General features: G+C 49.9%; 1 protein-coding gene across 1 annotated transcript in view; it reads right to left on the reverse strand.

The window, feature by feature from the left end:
• Ulk4 (unc-51 like kinase 4) overlaps nucleotides 1-24,736 on the reverse strand; it is a 352,379-nt gene that overhangs the window by 101,342 nt on the left and 226,301 nt on the right. The window contains exons 33-34 of the mRNA XM_037208051.1: nucleotides 15,153-15,319; nucleotides 8,593-8,691 (exon numbers count right to left, since the gene is read on the reverse strand). Coding sequence (XP_037063946.1) covers nucleotides 8,593-8,691; nucleotides 15,153-15,319 — 266 coding nt within the window. The remainder of the gene's footprint in view (nucleotides 1-8,592; nucleotides 8,692-15,152; nucleotides 15,320-24,736) is intronic.

Consider the following 24,736-nt stretch of genomic DNA (forward strand, 5'->3'; position numbering starts at 1 on the left):
TGCTGGGCCCCTTTTACCCGGGGGACTCCCCTGTGCCTTCCTCAGGTGTGGCACCAGCTGCCCTGATGACCCCAGCAGCTGGTGTCTGGGCAAGCTGATGGGTGCCTGCAGCAGCTAAAGGTGTTTCTAGTGTTTCTAGGTAGAAGCTAAGAACACCATTTCTCATGGTCAAGGCTTATCACACTTGCTTCCGGTAGCAGAGGGAGCCTTTGTGGAGTAGGGACTGCAGCACCCTGTGGGCATGCGCTAATCCTAAAGGACGCTGGGTGTGCGCCCATTACTAGAAGATGCTGATTTTAAGGGCTGGTGAGATGGCTCAGCAGGAAAAGGAGCTTGCCACCACATTGATGACCTGATTTGATCCCCAGGACCCGTATAGGAGAAGGAGGGCTGACTTCTGCAAGTTGTCCTCTGACCTTCCACCTGTATTCTGACATGTGTTCATACACACAAGATAATTAAATAAATGTAAACAATACTTATTCTAAATATAGGTTAAATTACATGCACAAGATCTTCCAATTATATATACATTATAAAAATATACATTGAATTAGCATCTGATAACACCCTAGTATTTTGTCTAATGCCATGTTATATTTCACCACATTATTAAATATGCTTTGAAAATCGTATTCAGTGGCATTAGAATTCTACCTTAAAACTAGAATTTCGGGCCAGAGAGATTGCTTTCTGGAGAAAAGCACTCACCACACAGGCTGGCAACATGGTCTAGAGCCCTCAGAGTCTACATAAAAAGCCCGAAGCAGTGGCCTCACATCTGCAAAGCCTCTGGTGAGATAGGAGAAGAGACCGAACTGCCAGGAAGTTCAGGGGTGAGCTAGCCTAGAGTACCATGCACAGGTGAGCTAGCCTAGAGTACCAAGCACAGCAGAAGGGAGAGAGGCCCCGCCTCAGCAAAGCTCAGACATTCCCAAAAGTCATCCTCTGATGCCCCCTCACACACACAAATAGAAAATTTAAAAATCAGAATTTGATTTCTAAGTGAGCAATCTGTAAGTTAAGTTTTTTGATGTTAAAAATAATGTTATGATTTTATGTATTTACACAAATACCCCACACTTCAAATTATTTCCTATGTGATCTTGTTTCTGGAAGTGGGATTAAAGACAGGGATAATTTGAAAGCTTTGGACACGTACCTATTTACATTTTAATTTACCAATTAAGAGCTCCAAAGTGAAAAGTAAAAACCCATGTTTATTGGGTTTTATTTAATTTAATTTCCTTTGTTATTTAAATGAGCTTGACATACTTAGTGAAGTTAACGGGAGGTGGGGGAGGTGGAGTGGGATGGGGGGTGGTTTTGGTTTTTCCTGTACAGGAGCCAAGGCCAGGGCTCTCTGCTGAGGGAGCCACAACCCAGTGCAAACCTTGCACCTGACTCCTCTGACCAGCTCTCTTGAGTCTATTTCTGCTGGTTTGGACCACTTTCTGATCTCACTAAAGTGAAAGTTAGTTCTGCATCTCCCAACCCACAGCTCATCATCATCCCTAGTGCAAATATGTAGATACGTTAATAGAAAAATCACAGTCAATTCTGACCGCGGGACCTGGCTCTGAGAGTCAACCTTTCCAACCATGCTATGAGCTGGACTATTAAGACTCTCCTCATGGACGCCACACAAACCCAACCGTAACTATGTGTACAGGGGAAACACAGAATACAGAGCTTAAAAACCTTTCTATCAACTGGAATTCTTGGGTACGACCCACATCTCAGATTTCCTGTCCCTCCAACTGCCATTCCCCAATGTCCTCTGTGTGCCCGCTGCCCAGTCACCTCAGTGTCTAAAGACTCCCCTAGGCGGAAGAGAAAGACGTAGGCAGACACTTGTCCTTGCAGACTCACAAGGCCCCTCCGAAAGGTTTTATAACTAGCAACAGTTTCTGGGAGAGGAGAGCTCCTTCAGTGGAGTTGTCCACATGCTGGGCAGAGCTATAGGAATCCAGCTCTCTTGGGCAGTCACCCATGCCGGCCTGGGCTGTAGAAACTCACTCACTGGTTCCCTGAGCTAGATTCGGGGGAGTCACCTCTTTGGTCTGTCCTCAACGTCCTGTCTGGGGTAAACAGACACTTGTTTATGTCTCCCCAGGAAGTCACAAAATACAAAGCATGACTACTTGGAAGTAGGCTTGAGGGATTGATGAGGCTGCTGCCCTGTGGGTCATCCATGGCCAAGCAGCATTCTCTGGGGGAACTGCTGCCAGGATCCTTTGTGTCCCATCAGTAAATTTATTTTCTTTGTGTGTGTGTGTGTGTGTGTGTGTGTGTGTGTGTGTGTGTGTGTGTGTGTGGTTGGTTTTCAAGCTTAGATCAGGGCACCCCAACCAAGAACAAACTGCTGTTAAAAACCTACATCGCAACCACATCAAGAAGAATGTCCCAAGAGTAATGGGAGGGAGCACACCTGCAGTTCTGGAAACTTCCTTCCTAAAGCTACCCAAGTCTACACACCAACCGCCACCCTCTGGGTCTCTCCTTGTAGAAGAGGGTGGCAGTGTGTGGCATCTACTTTGACGGGACCGAGCACACTGAGGATGGTATGGCCACAGACAAAGGCATCCATATCCAATGCCCAGGGCCTCCGTACTCACCAGAGCTGCCGGGATAGAGGGTCGTGTTTTGTTTGTTTCTACAGACTGCAGGTACAGTAATCTTCTAGAAGTGTGCAAGTCCCTGGTCAGAGCTGTTGTGTGCTTTCTGTTCAGTAAGATGTAGGGTACAGGCAGTTTCAGAAATATAAAGGCAGTGTAGACCTCATGCCAAGGAGAGAGCAGGCCCTAGAGAGAAGGTGATTTTGTGCCGGTGAGGTTAGTGGCTGCCGTAAGTCCCCACTGCCTCCCTTCTGAGGAGACAGCTCAGCAGGGACAGGGGGAGGTGTGTACAACTAGGTGAACAGACTTGGCTCCTTCTCAGTCTCAGTGTGAAGGTTTACTGTATTAGCCTTCCTTTCCTAGGCAATTTGTATTGACTCTCCATCCTAGGCCCCGAGACGGAGCAGAGAGATACAGCCTCTGCCAGAACAGGGCTAGCCGTCCAGCAAAAGAGGCAGAGAAACCAATGTTCTCACACTATGGATACCATGTGAGGCTTAGGAAAACCTCTGATGCTGTGAATTATGTGCAGAGTGCTGCATACTACTAATGAGACCAGGCGTGTTCATGCAAAGAGAACACGGACTTGTGAAGCTGTCACAGCAGACCAAGGATTGATGCCTTATATGGACCTTTCACTGGGACTCTCCTACACTGTGTCCATGAGTAACCATAGGCTGGGACTTCCCAGAAAGCAACGGTACATGCATTTTAAGTTGCAGTTCCAAGGGTTGCCTGGGTAGAAGCACTGGAATAGCACAGCTGATCTGGTAACTGAGAAGATGATAGTGAGCAGGAGGCAGAATATACAGGGTGGATGCACTGGACAAGTGCCGACTCTAAACCCAGATGGAGCCAGAGAGTGGGCAATTCAACCACACCACTCAGAATAATTTCCCAGGGGCCCCAGAGAAGGGCAATGGCAGCCTGTGACATTCAGTTGTTACAGCTCAGCATGTAGTACTGTGTCACCGGGATCTCCCAGGAGGGATGTGAACAGCAGTGTTTGGGGTGTTGACAGCCAGGTAACTTACTGTAATGTACTGCTCTCACTGCTCTAGTGTTAACCTCTTACAGCACCCTAAATTATGCCTAATTTACATATTAAACTTTATCACAGGAATGTACGTACAGAAAAAACCCATAATGTAGAAGCTTCTTGACTTACAACAGAATTATATCTAGAGCAGTGGTTCTCAGCCTTCCTGATGCTGCCACCCTTTAATACAGTTTATCATGCTGTGGTGACCCTCCAAATGTAAAATTATTTTCACTGTACTTCATAACTATAATTTTGCTACTGTTATGAATTGTAATGTAAATATCTATGTTTTCCAGTGGTCCAAGGTGACCCCTGTAAAAGGGTCCTTTGACCCCCCAAGTGGTTGTGCCCACAGGTTGAGAACTGCTATTCTAGCTAAAACCATAGTGTATTGAAAATGGAAGTTAAAATGCATTTAGCATGCTTCATCCACCAAACATCATAGCTCACAATGCAATGCACTGTGTGGGTTGTTTCATCACAGGATGGGAGGGTAAAAGCAGCTGGGGCTCGCTGCCATGGCAACACAAAAGGAAACTACCCTACTGTCTATCATGTCCCCAGGGAGAGAGCCATCTAAAATCCACACACCATTGTACAGCTGATGAGTCATGGCTGGAGCCACAGTCAGGAGGAAACCAGTGAGCTTTTGAGTTCATGCAGGGTTTCAAGCATTCCCAAGGGTCCTAGACACACACCAAAAACAAGGCATCGCTTTGCTCTTGACTCTGGGTTGACTGACTTCAGTCTCTTCAGAGTGCACTTCCTTTCCCTGGGCCACATTTGCAGAGAGCCCCAAAACTACCAAGTTCACCCTCCCGTCTCTAGGCCAATGGTTCAGAAGCCATCCAAGTTGAACTAAAACCCCAAGTCCATTTATTCTCCCCAGGTGCAATCCTGGTGCCTTCTCCTGGAGGCGATTACATTTTTAAACAGCCATTGTGAAATTTATCTTACACGGTACATGCTCTAGTGAGGTGCTCAGTAGCTTTATTGCTACTTTTCTTCCCTTTATGCAAAGCTATAAATGTGTGTTAATCTTCCCCAAGAAGATGCAGGACAACACCCTCGTCACCGGCCATTGCTGAAGCCGAAGGCTCCATGAGAAGTCGTGTGCCTACACGGTAGCTCACGTGCGTTAGGCAAATGCCCACCAATCCACTAGAGCCTCGGGCTGGCAGCCCGCATCCCGGGAGCTGGGGCCCTCTGGGGACAGTCCCGGCACAGGCCCAGGCACCAGGAGGCATCAGCCGCTACAGCAGTCCATGAGAGGAGGTGTCCAGGGAGCTGCGTGTGAACACAGGAGACTCCTCAGTGGGTGACAAGAGCTATGACGTCACTGCGGTGTCCATCCTGAAGAAGGTCTGTGAGAGCAGAGGTGACAAGGGAGAGGCCGGGGAGAACTATAACCCAGACTATAAGGGAGACACCGCCCATGACGCTGCGGGGCTCACAAAAGGAGGAGCGTGGGGGGGGGCAGTCCAACAAAACAAATAAGCACAAGATGAGCAAGATTCAGACGATGACACACGTGACAACGTGAGCCGATGACACAGTTAGGATGGAAGTCAAGTTGTTCCTGACGCAGCGTCACTGAGCTGGGTACCAGCACCTGCTCCTCCTGTCCGTCCTCCAAGGCCTCAGAGACTGAGTCCCTCCCCCAGATCACAGGCTGGGCGGCCCCACCTCTTGCCATTTCCAGCCTTGAGCCACACATGACTCCAACCAGTAAGGAACCCTGCGTCACGTTAGCCAGTGACTTGTCATCTCTTCCTTGTATAAGCTCGATGGAAATGAAATGCCCGGCCGCTGGCCAACCTGGGCAGACAGCAGCTGTGTTAAGTGGTTCAATGTAACATATAAAGGATCTTGAGACAAAAGGGTGCTTTCTGTGGGAGCCGGGGCCATCCTCGGAGCTTTCCGGAGGCCTGGGGTGGTAGAGGGTGGAGATGCAGGAGATGAGAGCTGACAGGCGAGGCTGCAGGCAGCGCAGGTGTGCTGGGCAGGGCGGCCACATCTGCCTACTTCAAAGATCCACCTGGCGACTGACTTACAGGAGAGATCCGCTCAGCACATGAAACATGGGGTGGTCTTCTGCATCATGCTCAAGGCCTTTCAAGTCCGGGTCTGCTCTGCTCCAGAGCGAGATGTTTCATGGCAGCCTGTCTGTGTTTTAGACTTGATCACTCCGGAGGGGGTGGGACTGCCTGCCCTCCTCCCCTGAGAATGCCAGCAGTGTTGGGAGGTCCCAGCAGCTCTGGCAAACAGCCACAGTGTGAGGCTGCAGCCCACATTTTGAAGGCCTCTCTTAATCATTTATATTTCCTACTTACCTCTTCTAAGGAATTGGATATGCCTCCATAGCAGGAATATAAGATAACCTCTCAATATTCCTAAACAAAATGCTTTGTGAGGTTGGCAAGCACCTTTTCCATGTATGTGTTTGTCACTGTCCTTGGGACAGAATGTGCACAGCCTCCCCTCTGCACTTCTGAGGCCAAGACCCTCAGCTGTGGAGGCTGTGCTTGTCGTCAGACCTGTCCTCTTGTCATGGAAACCCCTCACACTTAAAACAATGCCAGAAAACATTCTAACCCGACATGCTCCTTCCAGTCTGACTATTTCTGAACGTGACGAGTTTAGGGTTTCATGGGTTCAAAGCTAATCCAGAGGACAAGGAGGACTTTGGTGAGGAGCATGTGGGTGTTGAGAACAGACATTTAAGCTCTGAAGTTTTGTTTCTAGATTTGACAGCTCCAGGGGGTCTTCTCTGTCAAGTAAAGGAGGGCCCCACATCACAGAAAAGGGGGGATTAAGTAAGATCAGTGCTAAAGCAGAGAGAAACCTCGCTGTTGTCAGCACTGGCCAGACCTCATGGTGCTCACGGAGCCAAGTCCAGCTGACTGAGTGCCCACAGCCTCCTCATGAACTAATTACTATTGGTGGAATCAACCAATAGGGTCACATACTGCTAAGTACGTCCCCCTCCCCCTGCTGGTAAGAGCAGAGCGAGGTTAAGCCCAGGCCCATGGACACAGTGCCATACACAGTGTCTTTCCTTATTACTGTAGCAACTTAACCAGTTCACATGCGCCTACGTCACACTCCCTATATTCCTTCTGCATTTGTAATTTATGACATAAACCCACTGGCGACTCTTCCTTCTTCCCCGGCCGAACCTTCAGAGTTGTTTTTGGCTGTCCATTTATTTGGGTGTGTTTGAGTGATAAAGCAAGATCTTATTTTGGGACACAAGGTAGCCTGGAACTTACTACACAGCCCAGGCTGGAGTATAAATTCATGCCAATCATCCCGCCTCAGCCTCCTGAGTCCTGGGATTACTGGCAACCACGTGTAGCCACACCTTTACTTCCTGGATGCAATCAAACCTATACCATTATTTGCCCAAAAACTCCATTTTTGATCCTGAAGCCACAGGGAAGTAAACACCAAACATCAGCTATCCTGATCTGACCAGTGAGCTGCCAGCCTCAGTCCCGACCTGACCAATGGGCTGCCAGCCTCAGTCCTGACCTGACCAATGGGCTGCCAGCCTCAGTCCCAACCTGACCAATGGGCTGCCAGCCTCAGTCCTGACCTGACCAATGGGCTGCCAGCCTCAGTCCTGATCTGACCAGTGAGCTGCCAGCCTCAGTCCCGGCCTGACCAATGAGCTGCCAGCCTCAGTCCTGATCTGACCAATGGGCTGCCAGCCTCAGTCCCGATCTGACCAATGGGCTGCCAGCCTCATCCCGACCTGACCAATGGGCTGCCAGCCTCAGTCCCGACCTGACCAATGGGCTGCCAGCCTCAGTCCCGATCTGACCAATGGGCTGCCAGCCTCATCCCGACCTGACCAATAGGCTGCCAGCCTCAGTCCCGACCTCACCAGTGAGCTGCCAGCCTCACAGAGGCAGGGGTCTGTGCATCTGGTTCTGGAGGCACAAACAGGCCTTGATTTCATGGTTCTTCCTGGGGCTTTTTGCTTTTTATGAGGTTTATAGAATTTCACCAATGGACCTCCAGCTGTCTAAGGGGGAGTCACCTGTCTCCATGTTTGGATTCTCCTTCCATTTGGTTGAAACTATTTCACCTAGAAATTTAGCGGCCTTGTGTAATCTTGCTTGTTTTCATCCCTGCTCGGCCATGGTTTTGGGGGACTGTGCCTGCACCTCTCTAACTCTGTGGTGTCCTGTACAACTCAGAAATCTCTCCTGGAAGAGACTGGGTGCTCAAAAGATGTGTCCTTCCTTACTGGAATTCATTGCATTTTTATCACACTTTCATTAAGAAAGCAACGAGATTTGATTCTGCCCTATTTATTTATTTATTTATTCTGCCTATGTATGTATGTATGTATGTATGTGTGTGTGTATGTATGTATGTATATATGCATGCATCTATCGTCTATCTACCTATCTACCTACCTACCTATCTATGTACCCATCTATCCTATTTCAGACAGGGTCTCACTGTGTAGTTCTGGATGACCTCACACACACTGTGATACATTTCCTTCTCAGAAGCTCATGTAACATATGTGTGCCATCTAGCCTGGACATTAAATATTATCTTAATGAATGAAAAGCCACCTGGTTTTAAAAATCAAGTATAAAATTAGTATTTTTAAAGAATAAATGGCCTTCTGGAAGTTCCTTTGTTTTTTTTTTTGGTTTTTCGAGACAGGGTTTCTCTGTGTAGCTTTGCACCTTTCCTGGATCTCACCCTGTAGACCAGGCTGGCCTCGAACTCACAGAGATCCGCCTGGCTCTGCCTCCCAAGTGCTGGGATTAAAGGCGTGCACCACCACCGCCTGGCCACTGGTTTTAGTTTTGAAGGGAATTAAAATGACAGGAACTCAGGCATTCTTGAAATTCAGATAAAATCACTTAGTCTCAGCATTCCTGAAAGAGCGCACAGGCGAGCCCTCACCAGCGGGATGAGCATGCTGACGAGGTCCGTGAGCGGTTTGCTGAGCAGCAGCAGGTTCTCCGCAGCCTGTGTGTCCCCTCTCGAGCCTGACTTCTGGGCCTGGAACGAAAGGGAAAGAAATGCAAGTGGTCACTGGAGCCTGGCAGTGAGAGGCGGTGTACGCGGACAGCCGGTAAGGGGCTGAGGAGTGCTGCTGTCTCTCCATGTGCTGGAAGGATTTCATGACTAGGTGACGAGAGGGCAGGCCTGGAGGGGCAGACCTGGATGGGGGGGCAGACCTGGAGGGGGCAGACCTGTATGGAGGGGGCAGACCTGGAGGGGGCAGACCTGGATGGAGGGGCAGACCTGGAGGGGGCAGACCTGGATGGAGGGGGCAGACCTGGATGGAGGGGGCAGACCTGGATGGAGGGGGCAGAACTGTATGGAGGGGGCAGGCCTGTATGGAGGGGGCAGACCTGGATGGAGGGGGCAGACCTGGATGGAGGGGGCAGACCTGGATGGAGGGGGCAGACCTGGAGGGGGCAGACCTGGATGGAGGGGGCAGGCCCTTCCTGTAACACCTGTCCCATCTGGGTGGTGGCCAGAGAGACAGCTCAGTGGGTTAGAGAGCTTGTTATGTAAACACAAGGGACCTAAATTTAGATCCCAGCACCCACATGAAAAGCCAGACATGGCTGTGGGGGAGGAGGCAGGAGGCTCCCTGAGGCTTGCTGGCCTCCACCTTAGCTTCAGGTGTAAAGGAAGGAAGCAGACAGTAAAGGAGCAGGACACCTGGCCTGTGAGTGCACCTGAGTGAATGCACGCCCCACACCAGACACATAGACATGGTACTTGTACACACGTGTGCATACAGACAGACACACACACACACACACGCACACACACACACACACACACACACCCCAAAACACTGGAGGCGGGAGCAAAGGAGACTTTAATCTGGCTTTCTAAAGTCATACAATAATAAGTAACAAGGCCAAAGGTCAAACCAGGACCATCCATGCCAGGTCGCACTACTCATCTCTGGGTGTTTCTATACACACCTACGACACGCGTGTCTACCCAACCTACATGAACTCTCCACTCCTTGGGACACTGTCTTAGTTAATTTCCTGTTGCGGGGATAAAAATACCCTGACAGAGGCCCCTTAAGGGGAAAGGCTTTGTTCTGGCTCAGTGTTCAAGGGCCCCATCTCCAGAGGCAGGGAAGCTGAGAGGGCAGGGGTGTGAAGCAGCTTGCAACATTGTATCCACAATCAGGAAGCCGAGAGCCATGAGAGCACTGTGCTCAGCTAGCTTCCTTCACTCCCACGGTCTAGGATTCCTGCCCAGGGAATGGTCCTGCCCACAGTCAAGTTTTCTCCGGTCCTGCCCAGCCCCACAGACCCCGCAGCCGCTTATAAAATAATCACTCAGAGGCTTATATTAATTAAAACTCTTCGGCCATTAGCTCAGGCCTACCACTGAGCTCTTACTCAGCCCATTTCTGTTAATCTATATGTCACCATGAGTTCTGTGGCTTTACCTGTGTGCCATTACATGCTGCTCGCTGGACGGCAGGCTGGCGTCTGCTCTGACTCAGCCTTCTAGTTCCCAGAATTCTCCTTGTCTGTTTACCCCGCCTATACTTCCCGCCTGGCTACTGGCCAATCAGCTTTTTATTTATCAACCAATCAGAGCAACACATATTCACAGCATACAGAACATCCCACAGCATTCCCACATCAGTCAACACAGCTAATTCCTCCCAGCTATGCCGAGAGGCTTGTTTTCCAGGTGAGTCCAGATCCCAGGAAGCTGACAACACCAACCATTACACATAGACTTGAACTACACTGATCTGAGATCCATCTTCTCCCGTGGGCCTCCACAGGACTAACTGCAATCATCTTACCACAGAGACGGATCGCTTCACATTCAGAACAGATTCTTCTGGCACCTTAGCTTTAGGATGTGCACATTTTTCTCAGGCTGCTTTTAGAACATGACCTTAACCTGATCTTGCAGTGCAGGCCTCTCTGCCCCAGATCATGAACCTCAGTTCCAAGGTCCTTCCCCAGAAAGCCAAGATTCCCCTGCACTTCAGGCCTGCAAATGAATTTCACCTGCCTGATTGCTTGATTGCTATTACTGGTGCAGAAGGTCTTTGCTGAGGATCCAACACCCTCCTAACAGCTTGCACCTTTCCTGGCTGAGGGAAAGAACCGGCAGCTGTTGGCTTGCTCTCCTCTGCCCCCTCCCTGCCTGCCTTTCTAAGAAAGGCCGTTTTCTCCTGGAGACCTGGACCTCTCAACATCGTGGCTGTTGATCCCTCACCCTCCGAGGCACAGGCTGAAGCGGCGTACAGCCTTTGCCCATTAAACATTAACACATCATCCTGGAGCTGACACTGACGTCTACTGGCAAGGATAAGACAGGTTTGCAAATCAGGATGTGGGCTGCAGCAGGGCTGTGGGGCCAGCACTCCATTTCTAGGCCTTCTAAGCTGGTGGACAAGGCCACAGAACAAGCCCATGTTTGCACACTTGCCCACAAGACACCCAGTGGTCCTTCAGACCCTCCAGTGCCTTGGGAGTCATCAGTAATCCCAGCACCACAAAAAGGTTCTGCCAATAGTGATGGAACAATCATGCTAAAACCATTGTGAGCAGACACATTTTAGGGCTGAGGATAAAGCCCTGTGGTGGGGCCCTTGCTTCAGATGCTCAGGCCCTAGGGTCACCCCAGCACTGGGGAGGGGAGGAGGGGAGGAGACCATGATGGAAGTGCTCCGTTTAGGGATGGGGAGGCAGAGGGGAGGCCGCAGAGGCACCCTGGGGCAGGAGAGGGGGGGTTCAAGGCCCAGATTATCTCCTCTTAATTCAGAGAATCACACCATAGGGAATGATGGACCATTGCTGTTTTTAAAAGAAAGGCGAGATTTAATCATGATGACGGCGAAAACGTCACACATACTGGTTCGTGGGGCAGAGTCACATGGGAAGACCGTGGAGATGCAAGGTGAGGAGTTCCACAATGCACCACAGACACAGGACAGCCCAGCCACCTGCAGGCTTTGTGAGAGACCACACACAGCTCAGTGTGTGGACAATACCGTCCCGAGACAACATGACCCGACTGCCCCACGGTAGGACCTCACAGCGGCAAGCTTTCTACGCCACCTTAGCACTGAGAGACAGAGCCCTGGCTGGATTCAGGAGACCCAATTATCCATCAGAGAGTACCCTGACCTTCATCGAATTTCCACACATATCAGCATTTGTATATTGACAGGCTTCTCTAACTTAACAACTGGATATTCCCTAAAAACTAACATTCCTTTTTTTAAAAAAGAAACAAATCATTTTTATCAATTCTTTCAGAATTTTATACAGTATATTTTGATCATATTCACCCTTCCCCCAACTTCTCCAAGATCCACTTCCACAACTCCCTAACCACCCAACTTCATGTTCTTGCTCCCTATTTTTTTTTTTTAAATCCACCCAATTTATGCTGTTCAAATACTCTTGGGAGCGGGGCCTGTCCTGAGTAGTGGCTGACTTACCAGGGGCCACCCCTTGAGGTAAACAGACTTTCTCCAAGCAACTACCACCTGCCAATAGCTCCTCAGCAAGGGTGGGGTTCACGTCCACCAGCCATGCTGGATTCTGTCTGGCTTGGCTGCACAGGCCTTGTGTGCTGTCTCAGTCACCGAGAGTTCATCCTGCCCTTTGTGTCTGGACGGCAGTCTTCCTGTATCCATTCACTGCCTCTGGTTCTTAGACCAAGTATCCCTGAGCCTCGGGGTGGGTATGAAGAGCCTACTACTGTTATTAGGATAAAACGACTCCCAGTGACTCTTGTACCCACAGGACACTGCATCTCTCAACCTTCATCAAAGATGCTGTTTCTTAGAGTAATGGCGATGAGCACACAGATCCACAGCTGGCCAGCTACAGAGACTGCGAGACTGTGGAGTGCTCGGTCCAAATGGACATCTATATCATACCCCATTCTCTCTGGTCTGACTGAGATTACAAGTGCCTGGTTCTATGCTGGGATCCTAAGGGCAAAACAGAATAGCACCCCAGCACATCGGCTTCCCAGGGGTTGGTTTTGTCAGCAAAGGAAGGCCTCCTGCCCACAGGGTGGTAAGTGTTTTTCTTCTTCCTGAGGCTCATGATACAAGCAGTGGTTACTGTTAGCTTCCCAGGACGTGGACGATGCTTACACATGACGACGGAGTATGCTCTAGTCTCTCTTCTAGGTTTCATAGCAATCCTTCACAGAAATTACAGCATCTGCTTCCTGGATGAGAAGCCAGTGTGCAGACAGCTGGGCGCATGGCTCAGAGCTGCCCAGGCAAAGGTGGGATGTCTGGGATTGGAGCAGACGGCTCTCACCGTACCTCTGGGTTCTCTGCGCCTTCCTGCCTCTCATCCCCCAACGTGGGGGATGAACTAGGACTGATTCTGAATCGTGGGACCATTGGGGAGGAACTGGTGAGGATTCTGACTCCTGCTGTCCCTGCTCTCCCTCACCCACTCACCCCTACTCTCTCACCCACTCACCCCTGCTCTCCCTGACCCACTCACCCCTGCTCCCTCACCCACTCACCCCTTCTCTCTCATCCACTCACCCCTACTCCCTCACCCACTCACCCCTTCTCTCTCATCCACTCACCCCTGCTCCCCCTGACCCACTCACCCCTACTCTCTCACCCACTCACCCCTACTCCCTCACCCACTCACCCCTGCTCCCCCTGACCCACTCACCCCTACTCTCACCCACTCACCCCTACTCTCTCACCCACTCACCCCTACTCCCTCACCCACTCACCCCTACTCCCTCATCTACTCACCCCTACTCTCACCGAGTCTCTCTTCCCCAGGAAGCAAAGCTGCTCACATACCTGACTGAGACTCACACCTTGCACTGAGACCCTTCACTGCCCCTGTAAAGAAGCTCCTGCCAGACGCAGACAGGGCCTTGATGGGCACAGCCCCAGTCTGTGCCAGAACAAACTCCCAGGAGTGCAAAGCGTGCAAGGCCGGGGTGGACGGACTTGTCTTTGATGAGGACTCTGCTTCTCTCCCCAGCTCCTTCCTTTTACTCAGCCTCGAGGACACACTTCCTGCAGATGGACACTAGCTACTGGAGATCAAAGTCAGCCGCCACCTCGGAAAGCAGTCCGGCTCACGGTGTGGGGAGGACCCAGAAGGATGGCAGTCAGGGCGCAGTGGGGTCAAAGGCTAAGAAAAGTACACAACAGCCAGTGAGGCTTGGGATGGGGGCGCAACCTGAAGAGAACCAGGAAACGTTTTGTGTTAAGGAGCTCTAGTTTTTAAAATCCTGAGTGTCTTATCTACCTAATCACCTGGAATTCAAAAGACCAACAATACCGTCCTGGAGTCTGTCAACTTCTGATCCTTTAATTTACAGCCTCCGTGGCCTGATCCTCCACAGACGGTGATCATCAAGGCACTCAGAGTGGCTAGAGTTCCTCACAAACCACCACTGTGGGAGCAGCAGTGAGAAGGGCCTTGTCTGAAGAGAGACTCGTGGGGGTGGGGCAGGAAAGGGGCGGGACATGTAGGTGGCATTTCAGCCTCAACCACAGCATCGGCCTCTCTCCGAGCCGAGAGGAACCATCTGATACACGGCTCAGTCATTTCACCAAGATTTTAAACAGGCCGATGATCCGACCTTGCAGCATGCCATTCTCCTGCTCAAAGTGTCACGTGACTCGGTTGGTGAGTGAGCATCAAATGAAACGGGCCTGGGAGGCACTAGCACACAGCAGTATCAGTAAAACCACATCTCTCCCTTCACAGAGCACAGTGCAGAACATGGGTCACATTCATGGTTGACTTATGCTGTCTATGGCTGTGGGACACATTCCAGATCCTCAGACTCATCTCACAGTTCTGAATATTTATCAGTTATAAAGGAAAGCAAGTGAGGGAATTTATGTGGAATATATGCAGAGACAGACAGACAGACACCTGTATAGTTAACCTTGACTGGAGAAGGCAAGATGGGCTCTGGTGTTAATGTCTGCATGCTATCTCACTGCTACTTAATGGGACAGTAACCTCACATTCCTGCCCCCGTGCCTTCCCACCGTGATAGACTATGCCCTTTCTAACTGTGAGCCAAATAAAACCCTCCTTAAACTGCTTTTTAGTCAGGTATTTTGTGATAAGAATGAATAACTACTACAGATTCAGGCACATATGTAACATGTATATATCCACCCAGTCTGTTGTTCCCAGCATGCTCAGCTTCCTGCTGAGGGTGGGCAAAGAGATCTGTCCACTATTGGCCAACCCCTGATGCACCCAAGGCGAAAGCTGCCTTCCCACAGGCCTGGTTTCCCAGGTGATGCCCACTACGGCTCTCCTGCCTTCCCTTAAGATTCTGTGACCCTCTCTGCCTTCCTTGGTCCTGTCCCCACCTCGCATGGCCTGAGTAGACCGCATCTATAACAGACATTCTTTGAGAAAGCAAAGCCAAGCTAGAAGAAGATACCCAGAGGAGACCGCAGAGGCAGAACAAGGAGGCCCAGGAGGACTTACCTGCAGAGCCTGCCGGACGATGCTGGAGGTGTGCGTCAGCATGCCCAGCAGGATATCAAGCAGTGACGTCAGCAGCATGGCCGCTGGCTCTGTGTTGTTCTTATTGTCACTGTCCAAGCACAGTGTGGCAGTTTCTGTGAACATGTTACAGACGTGACCAACAAGTCCTGACGGCAGAAAAAAAGGAAAAGTTCTGTCGTAAGATGATAAAAATAACACGCCATGTGACCTGGCAGAGGTGCTGTGACCCGGTGTGGTGTGGACTGGGCACTGACACTGTTTACTTGGGAAAGCCGCTGAAAATGAAGGTTTCTAAGCCTCAAATCCCCAGGTCTGCTCAGGAGTCTAGAATGGGCCAAGGGATCTTTCTTTTCTTTTTTAAGTTCTTTGAGAATTTCATATAACGTGTTTCGGTCATCACCATCTCCCTGCTCCGCTCTGACCCACCCCCCTTCCTACTCACCCAGCTTCGTGTCCTTTTGTCTTAACTGATCAAGTCCAATTTGTGCTGTTGCCCATACATCCCTGGACACGTGTCCTTCCACTGGAATGTGGTCAGCTTAGCAGGAGCAACCTTCTTAAACTGACTCCCCCGAGAGCCATCAGTTGCCAATAGCCCCTAGCTGGGGCGGGGGAGGGCAGGCGACGGGACAGAAGGGGACTTTGTGCCCATCTCCCCTCTCCATGCAGAGATGTGGGCTGGTTGAGCTCGCTGTGCACAATGTCATCAGAGAAGCTTCCTTCTGCAGTGGATGCCGGTAACACAGAGACCCACAAATGGTCCAAGTGTAGAGAATAAGAGCCTGTGGACTGCTCAGCCCCAAGTGGGATATCTGTACCTCACCCCTCCTCCTAAGGCTCAGGGGTCATTGTGGAAGGGGTCAAGGTAGAAAGGCTGCAAGAGCCTGAGGTAGTGGCTGGGTACAAGGCAAGAGTGTCCTCAGGACACAGCAGGGCAGCTGCACACATGAACTCACACCAAGGGGCCTCTTAAGGCAAGAGAGCCCCAAACCATACTCAGAACACACATCCACACCAGCAGGCTTGACCAAAACAGAACATGTTACACACAAGCACCAGAAGTCAGAGTCTCCAGGTCAACCAGTCAGGGACTGGGGTAGACCTAGTAGCCAAGTCTCAAGAGGACATGGACAATTGGGTGATTTCCAGGAGAAAACACAAGCATTTTTTTTCTCATGCGTTTAAATAATGCGATTAATTACAATTTAGAGAAACATCTCCTTCATGAACTGGTGGGTTTGTGCCACTGTGATCTCTGAGCCTCACATTAGCAACCCTCAGTGTGGTGCAGCATGCAAACATTGCACACTGTGCTGCTGTGAACACTTACGTTGTTACTGTTACTATGTGTAGCGTTATCCTCTAGTTTACAGGACTGAGTCCAAAGCAACAAGAAGAAAAAATGTTGCAAACATAAAGGACAAACAGGACAGTGGAAAACAACGCAAAGCAGACCCACATGTTCTGGATGGCGAATCTTACACACGTGGGAGCGTCAGGTAAAGAGCTACGACCACGTGCCTTAGCACCAGTTCCTCTGGACCGACAGTCCACTTGTCCTGAGCCCCAGACCACCAGCCGGGTGGGACCTGGTCAAGTTCAGCCCTGAAGCTTCCAGTCTTCCACATAGTGTGAAGTGTTGCTTCCAGCAAACACATCAAATTTCCCCAACAAATGAAAAAGTAAAAATTTATCACTTAAAAGTGATAAAAATTTGGGTAAATTGTATCTAAACCATACAGGCTTCAGAGTTGTAGCTTTGTGGTAAAACCAGGTTCAAATGGCACAACTGCCAAGAAGCTTCACCACACACACACACACACACACACACACACACACACACACACCCTGTAAAGGCATGTGGAAAGCATTCTAGCACTCCCCAGCCATCAGGTTATTATTTTCTATTTTCATTTTTAAATTTTTATGTGTGGGGTATTTTGCCTGTATGTGTGTATGTGCATCATGTGCTTGCAGTGCCCACTGAGGCCAGAAGAGGGCATCATATCCCATGGAACTGCGGTGGTTGTGAGCCACCTCCCAGGTCCTCTGCAAGAGCAGCCAGTGCTCTTAACCACTGAGCCGTGTCTCCAGCCCCAATCATAACAGTTTACTGCTCTATCCCAACATCTTTAAAAGAAACCAAACTTCATTAAGTCAAAGAACCCTGGAATTATTCTGCATTCATTATAACCAACTCATCAAAAAACTCTGAGAATGATTTTGTATTAATTATGAGCAAATCCTCAAGGAGCTCCCCTCACAGCCCATTTCCATGCATTCAGTGTTCTGGGAATATTAATGTGCATGAGCTGCCCCAGCTCCGGTCACAGCGTCCTTATTATATCATGACTTTGTTGTGATCTGCTGGAGTGGAAAGCAGATTCTGGAGCACTGTGGGGACATCTAAGCCTGTGGAAGACACTTCGCCTTTAAGGTCGGAACAGCTCTAAAGTCGAATGTGACCCTGCCTAAACACAGGCTTCCTTCTGGGAGACATCACATTTGCATCTTGCAAACCTGTGGTCACCTCTCCTGGGGTTCATTAACACCCGCCTCTGTAGGAAGAGGCGGTCAGGAGTGTGGGGAAGTCATTCTTTCCACAGTCAGTCATTGCTTTACCACTGAAGCCAGTCCATAGGCTAAGGCACCTCCACCCCCTTTCCTCTTCCCTCCCTCCTCCCACCCATCCTCCCTCCCCATTCCTTCTTTTCTTTTTCTTCCTTCTTTTTTCTTCCCTCTTTCCTCTCCCTCCTCGATTCCCTCTGTCCTGTCTTTCTATGTGGTGTTTTTTTTTTTTTTTTTTTTTTTTTTTTTTTTTTTTTTTTTTTGGAAAAAAAATCTTGTTACATAACCCTGAGTAGCCTGGAACTCACCAAATAGACAATGGTGGCCTCAAACTGTGGCTGTGATCCTCCTGCCTCTGCCTCCCAAGAGCTAGGATTCCGGCATGTTCCACCACACCCAGCCTAAAACTGCTTCAAAAGAATGTTCAGGGTGAACTCGGTGGCCCCTGTCTTGGACCCTGTGCTCAGGTATGAATGGAAACACCGTTGAACTGTGGGTTTCTAAGTCACAGAGCATTCTACTGCTCAGCCTCTCTTCCCTGAGGATAACAAGTAACAGCCACAGCAGCCATGGTGCCACATAAACACAAGTCCACATTTCACTGAGGTTAAAAGCTTCGGAGCCATCTTGGTCTATCTTCATTCCACACATGTCCTGACCAGAGATGCCCTCATCCTAATCTCTGAAACCTGTGAACTGACTTCATATGGCAACAGGATTCTGCAAACATGATTGAATGAAAGAACAAAGCTTGAGGCAGTAACCTGGATGACCCAGGTGGACTCGGTGAGTCCTAAGGTCTCCTGAGACATGGAAGTCATGGGGACTGTGACCTCAGAAGCAAAATGCTGGAATTTGGCAAGAAGGGATCATGGCTAAGAGGGACGGGACTGTCAGAAGCTTTCCAACTTTCTTTCTCAAGGCATAAAACTAAGTCTCTGGAAGGAATCAAGCCTGCCCAACACTTTGGACTTCTGACCCCCTGCAGCACACAAGAACAATCACCTGTGTTGTTTACACACTCCATTTATCATCACAGTTGCTACAACAACTGCAAACAAATATAAGGTGGTGTGTATGGAGAGCCTTTCAAGACTCAAGTGCACAAGGCTTGTCCTGCATGCAGCGGTATTCAGAGCTGGGCCCTGAGAGGTGACTGAGTCCTGAGGGCTGTGACTATACCAGCCAGTCACAGGTGGATTCATAGCTAAGTGGCTGCACCTTCTACAGGCCCTACAGCTTCCTACAGTGCCACAACTGGAGGCAAAGCCTTCAACACGAGGCTGGTGGGGGCAACCCAGACCCAAACAACAGCATTGCATACCTGAGAAGAGGGAGGACGCGCCTTATGAATGGTTGTCTTGGAACCTGGCAGCACACTACACAAAACATCATTTCCACACAAGCTCACTAACAATGTACACTAAACTCTGATTGTCATTTATAAATCAATGTCCGCCCACACCTAAAGTCAGTCATCGTGATATCCCAGCTCGAGGGAACCGAATCACCCAGTGCCTCTAGGATTCTCACAGTGCGTCCACTGCGCTCTCACAGCCTCAGCCACAGCTGACACCCCCAGAAAGGGCCACGTGCCCTGGCCCGTGGCAGCTGCTTTCCTGTAACCAACGCAACTGGGATTGCATAGAGGGACACATGGGTGTCCCGTAAGTCCAAAGTCTGAACACAGACATAGTGTTTAAAAATCAGATCAGGAAAGTGTGGGGAGGGGCTTCACGTGTGTTGTCAAGTCTCTTCGCTCACTCTGCTAACTTTTAAAATAAACTTGGGCCCAGCAGTTCAAAGCACACATGGTTCTTCTAGGAGACCCAAATTCCGCTCTCAGCACCCACATGGTGCCTCACAACCACATGTCACTCTAGCTCCAGGCCCTCTTCTGGCCTCCAAGTGAACTGCACCGCCCCACAGAGGTGTAAATTTAAAAAACAAGCTTTAAAAACAAGCCTGCTTTGTTGAAGTTGGATGTTTTCGCCCCTGTAGACAGCAGCCTGTAACCCCACAGCAACTGTCACTTCAACGACATCGTCAGCAACAGTTAATTAACAGCTGCCACTCCAGCTGCTGCAGCAATGTCAGACCCTCCAAGTGAGACACCCAGCCGGAGCGCACTCAGCATCTCCAGGCACTTTTGTGTGGTGGGGTTGTTGCTGTTTTGTGGAGAAAATAAATATTATCTAGGAAAAAACTGACAGCCTTAACATGTCAAATTTCTGGAGACTTTGAAGCTGCAATGAAAATCAAGTCAGGTCATGAGGGGACGTCAGTGTTCACTTACATCCAAACAGAGCCAGTGAAGACACAGCAGGGACCACAGGGCACGGAAATGAGGACACACGGCTGAAAACAGACGAGCGAGCGGGCGGGCATGGTGCTCGCTCTCCTCCATGCCCTGGGCCTCTGATGGCTCCCGATACCTCTAGAACCTCTAGAACCTCTAGAACCCACCTCCCCACTGCCTGCAGGACACCGGGCTCTGGAACACCCTCCCCCACTCCTCAGTGTCCTGGACCCCCACCCCCACCTCAACTCAAAAGCACGCTGCTCACTTGCCTGAGAAACATCTGTCTTCCTTCTGCATGGCACCCACTGCTTGTGCGGCCCTGGCTCCTACTTCAGGAACAGGTGCCCAGTCACTGGCACTCCAGTGAGGCCAGAGGCCTGAGCAGTCCAGAAACTCACTGCTGTTCACTAACTAGCCCATTACTGACCAGGGCAATTAGTGGCTCGGTTAGAACAAACCACAGTCGCCTGAAGGGGAACTTGCAAAGGCAGCTCTAGAACTTGCTGAAGTGAGGAAGCCAAATCTCAGGGCAGCCAGAGGCTGGAAGGCCACAAGACAGAGGCAGAGAGGCCTGGGGCGCCTCACTGAAGATGGGAGTGCCAGGACTCAGGGCACCTTCTTTCTGGCTAGGGACACACACTTTTGGTTCCTGTAGTTGTGGCTGGCCCTGAGGTTGAACACATAAGTCAGAAAGAAGAAAAGGAGGCGTCTTCTGGCTGCCATTCTGGATTCTATCGGGATGACCAGAACAGGCAGGCAGCAAGTAAGCTGAAAATCTCGAGACAATGACAGTAACTCATCACTGTTTACGGAACGTGAATCTCGGTGAAATGTCCATCACCAGTCAGAGCATAAAGCTTCCCACACAACCAGAAAACCCCCTTCATGGCCTAGTGACATTGAATCCGAAACAGTGGCTCAGGGATGCATTTGAGGAGAAACAGAACAATGTAAAGAAATATGAAATACACAGCAAAAAGACAAACGAGGCTTGAATAGATGAAAGGGCAGGTGAGCTCCAGTGGAAAATGGATAAAACCAAGCCCGAATGCCCAGGGAATCACCACAGGGGCTCAGAATCTCACTGGAGGTTTAGAGACTTTAGCAAACAAGCTTCAAGGTTTGTTTGAGACATAAGTAGAAAATGATAGCCAGGCGGGTTCTTAAGAGGCTGAGTCACTACCCAGGAAACATTTCCACAGACACGAACTCAAATGCTGGGATTCCAACACAGCAGTGAAAAGGTCCGCAGGGGACAGAGTCCAGACAGACGTCAGGGGAGCCTGGCAGTCAAAGGTGAGCCAGTATGTGAGCAAGGAGGTGAACAGATGGCTTCAAGCCCTGGTAGGAATGAACTTCATCATTAAAAAAAAAAAAACTCTCACTTTAGGAGTAAGCCTACAGTTCACGTAACTCACAGAAACAATCCAACCTGACAGAAGCCTTAGACAGAGGAGACCAAGCCCTCATCGGGGCGTGGGGGTGGTGGGGGTGGGGGGTGGGGAGGGGGTCATCAGCAAGGGCAAGAAAACAGGATGGATTTGACAATGAAGGCCAGCCGACTACAGTTCAAGAGGTGCGGAGAGTGATTCAAGGGTATGCAAAGTGTGTTTGTGTCCCCCAAACTCCAGAGTGTGAACAGTCGGGACACTCATAAGTAAAGGACAGAGACACAAATGACGGCTCCGTGGAAAGTGCTCAAGGAACAAGTAGAGAAGCTGGAAAACAAAGCCAGGCAGTGGTGGCACACGCCTTTGATCCCAGCACTCGGGAGGCAGAAGCAGGCAGATTGATATGAGTTCGAGACCAGCCTGGTCTACAGAGCCAGATCCAGGACAGTCAAAGCTACACAGAGAAACCATGTCTCAGAAAAAAAAAAAAAGAAAGAAAAAAAAAAGAAAACAACAAAACTCAGACTGAGAGACACATCTCTGGCACCCAATATGGAGAAAACAGCAGAAGACAATGTACCAAGAATTGTCCCCCTGCCTTTTCAGTGACCACCTGTTAGGCACAGCGTGTGACTTTTACAAGTCACGTCAAGGCCCGGCCACACTGGCCCTGCACAATAACGCCCCCTGGCCACACATGGCATCCCTTCACAGACCTGATCTGCTCCGGCCAGACAGTCCTTATTTCCACCAAGCTGAGAGAGCCAGCTTCTGAGAAAGATGAAGAAAGCTGGCTCAGTCCTAGATTCTCCCTCACACCTCAGGCTGCTGGGTAAGTAAGCTCTCCACAGGTGGATATATAGTGTGGGTCACCTCTCGGGGAGGGAGGCTCATTTTTACCTTCATGTACTTCTGCATTATTTAAATTTTTATAATGAATATGCATTGCTTGGGTGATCAGAAAAAATACAGATATTTTACATCTTTCAAAAAAAATCAAAAGGAATGATTGACAGAACTTGAAGCATTTTTTATAACTGGGGCTGGAAGCTTAATTAGCTCACTGTAAGGCTTTGGTTTGAGCTCTCAAAAGCAAGAGGAATTCTCCCTACCTGCTCACACTTTCCCTGGCTTGTCCCAGTTTTAAAGAAAGTTTCAGAGTTGCACTGAAATTGAGATCCTGAAAGGCAGATGCAGGGTAAGTGCTGCCTGGCTTTCTGAAAGACACCACAGGGCCGGCTTCCTGGTCCAGCTGGAGAAGATGGAGTTGCAAGATGGCCCCTCCCCCCATCCTTCCTGGGCCCTCTGAGTGGGAGGGGCCCCATCCCCTCCCCTCACAGCTCATGCCATCTCAGTCCGCTCTGCTCTGCCTCCTGCAACCTCTCCCCTCCCGTGGGCTCCCACTGCCGTGAGTCAGCTTCATGCCCATCTCTTCTGCTAAACACACTTTTGGTACTTACAGCACCATGTTGGGCCGGGTGTGTGAGCCAATGGTGGGACTTTTCCAGCATGAAAAAGGCTCTGGGTTTGATGCTTAGCAGCCCATCTCAGGGAAGAAAAAACCCACCACCCTCTCCACTTCCGACCCAATGCACAGTCTGTTCCCCTTTACACTCCCCCCCTCCAGTCTAGGCTGCATTTTCCCAAAGACGCTTTGCTGGCGGGCCCTCTACGAGCATCCTCTCCACTTGCCTACACTCCGCTGCCTGGCTGGGCTTTCAGATGCTCAGTACTAGTCGGCTGGGAACCGTCCTCAATTGGAAGCAGAGAGATAACAATGGGAACTTCTGAAGACGGGGTGCATTTAGTGGCAGTGATGACCTTAGTTATGACTTGACACACTTGTCCTGGTGCATCATGGTCATTTAAGAGGAGCTCCTTTGATCATAGAACCAACAGCTCAATAGGTCAAAGGACCATGTGACCCCCACTCCTGGTACAACGTTGCATGCATCACCACAGCACAACACCCTCTACTGCTGCCATAGCCTGGGCATCGTGCCAACCATTACTTGAGAATGAGCCCAGCCCCACATTCACCTCTCTCCACACTCCAGCTTCTACTTGCTGTAAACCTCCAGCCTCAGTGCACAACCACTGCCTTCCATGGTCATCCATCACACCAAGGTACCCTATTCCCACTGCCCTGTGCAGGGGTACTGCCCTACACCATCACAGCCTTGGCTCCCCTCAACCCACCCCTGCACTCAACACTCTCCCCTCAAGAGCGTCTGTGTACATTTTCCAAGTCCGCAACACCATCCTCTCAGACAAGGCATCTCTTCCCAGCTGGACTGCAAGCTCCTCACAGAAAGGACAGCTAACGAAGGAACACACCTTTAAAATGGAGAGCATGTATTTAAACTGAGTAAGGTCCTTTCTGAGCTCTACAATGAAGACCATGGCATTGGAACACAGAAAGTATTCAGTTGGCAGGTTTTTGGATTAACCAATCATCAAGGAAGTTGAGGCACAGTGACTGTGCTTTAGGGTATGAGTGAGGACTTCTTCCTTTGGCCCAGAGCCTCTCAACAGCCAACACCATATCAAGTAAACGTCTGTGAATTCAGCAGCAGGAACAACAGACAAAGGACAGGAATGATAGGGGAAAGTTATGACTCTCACAAATAGGAGTGTTTTCATATACACAAAAAAGAAAGTTAGTGAAAAAACATGATTGGCACACACCAGACCTCCTAGTTAATTCCAGATGATAGCATAACTAGTACACACACCAGTCCTAACCCATGGTGTTAACCCCAGATCAAATACGGGAGACAACTGTTCCTCAAACGTTAGACAGGACATGAGAGGGCCAAAGTTATGTATTGAGTGTAAATGACTGTGCTTAGGAGATGATAAAACAGAAATGCCTCTGACCTGTGAGCCGCACTTGCCCAAGGACAGATAACTTCCTGGAATGCTGGGGGCTGTTCATGAAAGGTAATAAGCCACTTGTTCCCACTGCGATAAACAAGGTCAGTTGCCCCAAGGGCATAGGACATGTTTGATCACACATAGGAGGGAGGTACATAGGCAGGAAGTACCTCAGGATGTATGCTTGCCCCCCAAGGTAGGAAGTACGTAGCCTTACGGAGCTTGCCTTTATAATCACCTGACTAACATAATTTGGTGCCATTCTCTGGGGATCCCAGGTGTGGACCTGGCCAATGTCCATCTTCCTGGCCAGTATTTAATAAAGCTTACTTCAAATTTAGCTCGAAAACTGTGATAATGGTCTTATTCTCACCCAGTGGGATTTATAGAAACTGTCAAGGCTCCAACTCTAGAGAGAAAAGCTG

The sequence above is a fragment of the Peromyscus leucopus genome, chromosome 7, assembly GCF_004664715.2.
Source record: "Peromyscus leucopus breed LL Stock chromosome 7, UCI_PerLeu_2.1, whole genome shotgun sequence".
In the NCBI taxonomy this organism is placed as follows: Eukaryota; Metazoa; Chordata; class Mammalia; order Rodentia; family Cricetidae; genus Peromyscus; species Peromyscus leucopus.